Raw genomic sequence first — 6,494 nt, 5'->3', positions numbered from 1 at the left:
ATGGAAGTATAGCATCAATAGGCAGGATATAGTATCAAAATAAAGTTCAACACAATTAAACACAAATACTGTATCGACAAGCATGATGACTATTGTACGTTACATTAATAATGACAAAATTAATAAAATAAATTAAGTTCAGGCAATATATGCCAAGAATGATTGGGAATGTGTTTTAAATGTCCTTTATTTATCTTCTTCCTCTTATCCGAGGTCGGGTCGCGGGGGCAGCAGCCTTAGCAGGGAAGCACAGACTTCCCTCTCCCCAGCCACTTCGTCCAGCTCTTCCTGTGGGACCCCGAGGCGTTCCCAGGCCAGCCGGGAGACATAGTCTTCCCAACGTGTCCTGGGTCTTCCCCGCGGCCTCCTACCGGTCGGACGTGCCCTAAACACCTCCCTAGGGAGGCGTTCGGGTGGCATCCTGACCAGATGCCCGAACCACCTCATCTGGCTCCTCTCGATGTGGAGGAGCAGCGGCTTTACTTTGAGCTCCCCCCGGATGGCAGAGCTTCTCACCCTATCTCTAAGGGAGAGCCCCGCCACCCGGCGGAGGAAACTCATTTCGGCCGCTTGTACCCGTGATCTTGTCCTTTCGGTCATAACCCAAAGCTCATGACCATAGGTGAGGATAGGAACGTAGATCGACCGGTAAATTGAGAGATTTGCCTTCCGGCTCAGCTCCTTCTTCACCACAACGGATCGATACAGCGTCCGCATTAATGAAGACGCCGCACCGATCCGCCTGTCGATCACACGATCCACTCTTCCCTCACTCGTGAACAAGACTCCGAGGTACTTGAACTCTTCCACTTGGGGCAAGATCTCCTCCCGAACCCGGAGATGGCACTCCACCCTTTTCCGGGCGAGAACCATGGACTCGGACTTGGAGGTGCTGATTCTCATCCCAGTCGCTTCACACTCGGCTGCGAACCGATCCAGTGAGAGCTGAAGATCCTGGCCAGATGAAACCATCAGGACCACATCATCTGCAAAAAGCAGAGACCTAATCCTGCAGCCACCAAACCAGATCCCCTCAACGCCTTGACTGCGCCTAGAAATTCTGTTCATAAAAGTTATAAACAGAATCGGTGACAAAGGGCAGCCTTGGCGGAGTCCAACCCTCACTGGAAACGTGTCCGACTTACTGCCGGCAATGCGGACCAAGCTCTGGTACTGAGGATGGATGAATATTGTAATGAAAATGAATTCAATGAATATTTGACAAGTATAATCAGTAATGTACTTCAAATGTGAAGCAAAAGAAAAAATAAGTACATGAATTTAATTTCAACAATTATAATTGAGAATGTACATTCAATGTTCAATAATAATTTGATTGAATATTTGACAAACATGATTAAAAATAACACTTTAAATTGAAAACAATTTACAAAACTACTCTAAATAATTATTGACAAGTATATTAAGTCTTTAATAACAATACAAATGAAATACAATTGTTTTTATAAAAACATTCCGCACAAAAACATCTAATTTTAATAGTGTTAGTCTTAAAACTTTAATTAAATTTGATGAATGTTTTAGACAAAAAAAAAGTAATGGGAAATAAATTGTTTTCATATTTAATTTGTCTCCAACAACAATTTGCAAAACTTTCCTGATCAATGATTTTAATCAATCCATTTATTCCGGATCTTCCACATTACAAAGAAAACATGTAAGCAATTTTATTTGTGTGTAACGATTTTAATGCTATTTGACTTCAACTTTAATGAAATGTGATGCATGTTTTTGAAAAAAAAAAAAAATAATGGGAAAGAAATTGTTCAATATTTAGCTTTTTTAGAACAAACATGTGGTAAACTTTGATGTAACATCTCCTGCCAGGATCAATGAACTTAATTCAAACAATGTTTGACATGCTCGGTAAAATGTATCAAGTAAAAACAAAAAACAAACAAAAAAAAAATATATATATATATGTGTGTGTATATATACATATATATATATATATATATATACATATATATATATATATATATATATATATATGTGTGTATATATATATATATATATATGTATATATATATGTATGTATGTATGTGTATATATATATATATATATATATATAAATATATATATATATATATATATTTATACATAAATGCACTTTAAATTTCATAAAGTAATTAGAAAATAGATAACATTGATTTATTAAAACAATATTTGACAAACATAATTAGAAATGATCTTTAATTTTTTATTGTAATGCAAATAACTATAAAATTAATTTACTTAAATAAATATTTGACAAGCATAATTTAAATTTAAAAAAACATAAAATAATACTGAACAAGCTTATTAAATGTATTTTTTAATAAAAATAGAATCTAAAGTTCAATAAATTAATGTTTTTTGGCAGAATGTTTTACAAAGAACCCCCACCCCAATTTTTACACCGTTTGACTCAAACTTTAATTAAATCTGATGCATGTTTTAGACTCAAAAATAATGAGAAAAAGTTGTTCAATAATACATTTTTGTAAAACATAATTAGTTCAACTTTCTTGTAACAGCTCCAGCAGGGAGGGCAACATTTGTCCTTTTAGTCTTACCAGTGACGGAGCAGGACGGGGTTAGGAACACACTTGTGGTGAAATGTCATTTAAGTGAGGCAACATAAAACCACAGACCGCTGCATTCCTGAATGGCCTTATAGAGCTATAGCACACAAAAGGCTCATCAACCACCCACATTTCAATTGTGATTCCATCAAGGTTAGTTTGGAGATCAGTACTTGAAACTTTTCAGCCTAATCTTCTCTAGTTTGAGAGAAAAAAAAAGTAACTTTCAATAAATGTTTTTATATTCATTATTTTTGTTTATTTATTTTCATCTTATTTAATTTTTATTTTTGTTTTTTTTAAGATTCACTTTTATGGTTGATTGTTCTGATGTAGGCCAAGCGTACACACACAATAATTCATTGACATTTTACGTGCAAAATGGGGCCCTCTGTGGATTGTGGGGCCCGACGTACTTTACAGCCCATGATCTGCACATATGTGTAGGTGAGTTGTCCAAAAATTAAAAAATCTATAAAATATATCCCATACCCTGTCATAAGTGTAGGAAAGGTCCAAGGACGTGATCCCCAGGTGATGGACAAAAGGAGCGTAGTCACTTCCTGCTCCTGTCAGGTAGCCGACTCTGTGAAAGAAGGACTGAGATGATGAATATTGAAAAAATAGGAAATAACAAAGATGGCTGCAAGATTATTATTAACATTTTGTAGTGACCTAGGAATGGGTCCGTGAACGGGACTGGTTCTGTTGGCATACTGGATCCACTTGTCGTACACGGACATTGAGTCCTGACCAGGAGCCTTGACCTGGGTCACACGAAACCATCAAGACCACCAAATGGCGTAGAACGGATGTGTCATCACAGTACCTGCTTAGCAGCTGTGAAGATGACCTTCTGTAACGACGGCATTCCCGACGCCCGCAGAAAAGCATTGGCTGTGGAGTGCAGAGTGTTGTCTTTTACGGTCAGTGAACGCAACATGTCATTTTGTCCCATTTCAATTGCAAACTTGCACAAAATTCAAAATGTCTGCCAACCGCCGAAGCCTTTTTGTTACGCAAATTTGAATCATTTTCCTATGAATATGAAATGGGGAAAAAAGATGTTATTGTTGAAATAGGAAAATAAAAGCACAATAACTAATAATGTAACTTTATCCATAAAGGGCTGCCGACTGACAAGTCAAAGCATGCAGGGGCCATTTTGTCATGTTTTATTATTGTGTGTCAATTAAAAAATGCTAAAAAGAGACATACAGTTTATATTTAAAGAACAAACTTTGTCAGATTTGTGTTATAGGTCAGTGTTTTGTTTTTTACCATCGGGCCTGTTGTTTGGCCGCCAAACAACATATCTGTTTCTCAGCTGTGGTCAGTACGGTTAGTTGTAATTTCCTTTTCCACCACTTGTGGCAGTAAAGACAATCCCAAAGAAACAGAAGAAGTCTGGAGCTAAAGTAATAGACAAGTTTTTTGAGCGCACAAATTAGGACTAAAGAGAAGGATGAATTTTCATTTTTATTTTTTTTAAATGTGTGTATTTTATTTTTCTATTTTTTTTCACTTTAATTTTATTGACATTTTATGAAAAATAAACAGTTTTATGATTTAATCTTATTTTATTTTATTTATTTTAGCACCATATAAATGTATGCAAATGCTTTTTTGTAGTAATCATCTTTGTGATTAACACATGTTTTCATATCGATAGACAGGGTTGTGAACTGTAACTTGGTTGGATATATTTATTGAATCAATTAAAATTAAGAGTGAAATTTCTATTTCAGTGAGCCCCTCCATAGTGGAAAAGTTGGGTCCTGAGGTAAAAAAAAATTAAGAACTCCTTTTATAGGGGACAGAGGGCATTATTATTATCATTCGTGTTTAATATCAACATTTTAGCTGAGTTCTAACTTAGAGGAATTACCCAGGATGTGATAAAGCAATTCCAGGTCATATATGTACATAAATATATACATATATATGTATGTATGTGTATATATATATATTTATGTGTGTGTGTGTGTATATATATATATGTATGTATGTATGTATGTATGTATGTATGTATGTATGTATATATATATATATATATATATATATATATATATATAAATATATACATGTGTATATATACATGTGTATGTGTATATATATATGTGTGTGTGTATGTACAAACCCCGTTTCCATATGAGTTGGGAAATTGTGTTAGATGTAAATATAAACGGAATACAATGATTTGCAAATCATTTTCAACCCATATTCAATTGAATGCACTACAAAGACAAGATATTTGATGTTCAAACTCATAAAGTTTTTTTTTTTTTTTGCAAATAATAATTAACTTAGAATTTCATGGTTGCAACATGTGCCAAAGTAGTTGGGAAAAGGCATGTTCACCACTGTGTTACATGGCCTTTCCTTTTAACAACACTCAGTAAACGTTTGGGAACTGAGGAGACACATTTTTTAAGCTTCTCAGGTGGAATTATTTCCCATTCTTGCTTGATGTACAGCTTAAGTTGTTCAACAGTCCGGGGGTCTCCGTTGTGGTATTTTAGGCTTCATAATGCGCCATACATTTTTAATGGGAGACAGGTCTGGACTACAGGCAGGCCAGCCTAGTACCCGCACTCTTTTACTATGAAGCCACGTTGATGTAACACGTGGCTTGGCATTGTCTTGCTGAAATAAGCAGGGGCGTCCATGGTCACGTTGCTTGGATGGCAACATATGTTGCTCCAAAACCTTTATGTAGATGCTGGCTTTTCAACTTTGCGCCTATAACTATCCGGATGGTTCATTTCCTCTTTGGTCCGGACGACACGACGTCCACAGTTTCCAAAAAAAATTTGAAATGTGGACTCGTCAGACCACAGAACACTTTTCCACTTTGTATCAATCCATCTTAGATGAGCTCAGGCCCAGCGAAGCCGACGGCTTTTCTGGCTGTTGTTGATAAACGGTTTTCGCCTTGCATAGGGGAGTTTTAACTTGAATTTACAGATGTAGCGACCAACTGTAGTTACTGACAGTGGGTTTCTGAAGTGTTCCTGAGCCCATGTGGTGATATCCTTTACACACTGATGTCGCTTGTTGATGCAGTACAGCCTGAGAGATCGAAGGTCATGGGCTTAGCTGCTTACGTGCAGTGATTTCTCCAGATTCTCTGAACCCTTTGCGGATATTACGGACCGTAGATGGTGAAATCCCTAAATTCATTGCAATAGCTGGTTGAGAAAGGTTTTTCTTAAACTGTTCAACATTTTGTTCACGCATTTGTTGACAAAGTGGTGACCCTCGCCTCATCCTTGTTTGTGAATGACTGAGCATTTCATGGAATCTACTTTTATACCCAATCATGGCACCCGCCGGTTCCCAATTTGCCTGTTCACCTGTGGGATGTTCCAAATAAGTGTTTGATAAATAAATAAATGATAAATGGGTTGTACTTGTATAGCGCTTTTCTACCTTCAAGGTACTCAAAGCGCTTTGACACTACTTCCACATTTACCCATTCACACACACATTCACACACTGATGGAGGGAGCTGCCATGCAAGGCGCTAACCAGCACCCATCAGGAGCAAGGGTGAAGTGTCTTGCTCAGGACACAACGGACATGACGAAGTTGGTACTAGGTGGGGATTGAACCAGGGACCCTCGGGTCGCGCACGGCCACTCTCCCACTGCGCCACGCCGTCCCTTGATGAGCATTCCTCAACTTTATCAGTATTTATTGCCACCATTCCCAACTTCTTTGTCACGTGTTGCTGGCATCAAATTCTAAAGTTAATGATTATTTGAAAAAAAAAAAAAGTTTATCAGTTTGAACATCAAATATGTTGTCTTTGTAGCATATTCAACTGAATATGGGTTGAAAATGATTTGCAAATCATTGTATTCCGTTTATATTTACATCTAACACAATTTCCCAACTCATGAAAAC

The 6,494-nt window shown here is 36.9% G+C and overlaps 1 protein-coding gene across 1 annotated transcript in view; it reads right to left on the bottom strand.

The window, feature by feature from the left end:
* naaladl1 (N-acetylated alpha-linked acidic dipeptidase like 1) overlaps positions 1–6,494 on the bottom strand; it is a 64,713-nt gene that overhangs the window by 22,388 nt on the left and 35,831 nt on the right. Inside the window, exons 12-14 of the mRNA XM_061981814.1 lie at positions 3,415–3,482; positions 3,261–3,352; positions 3,078–3,171 (exon numbers count right to left, since the gene is read on the bottom strand). Of these exons, the coding sequence (XP_061837798.1) occupies positions 3,078–3,171; positions 3,261–3,352; positions 3,415–3,482 (254 nt within the window). The remainder of the gene's footprint in view (positions 1–3,077; positions 3,172–3,260; positions 3,353–3,414; positions 3,483–6,494) is intronic.

This window comes from Nerophis lumbriciformis, linkage group LG24 (genome assembly GCF_033978685.3).
Source record: "Nerophis lumbriciformis linkage group LG24, RoL_Nlum_v2.1, whole genome shotgun sequence".
Classification (NCBI taxonomy): domain Eukaryota; kingdom Metazoa; phylum Chordata; class Actinopteri; order Syngnathiformes; family Syngnathidae; genus Nerophis; species Nerophis lumbriciformis.
This window is presented reverse-complemented; position numbering and strand designations above follow the sequence as displayed.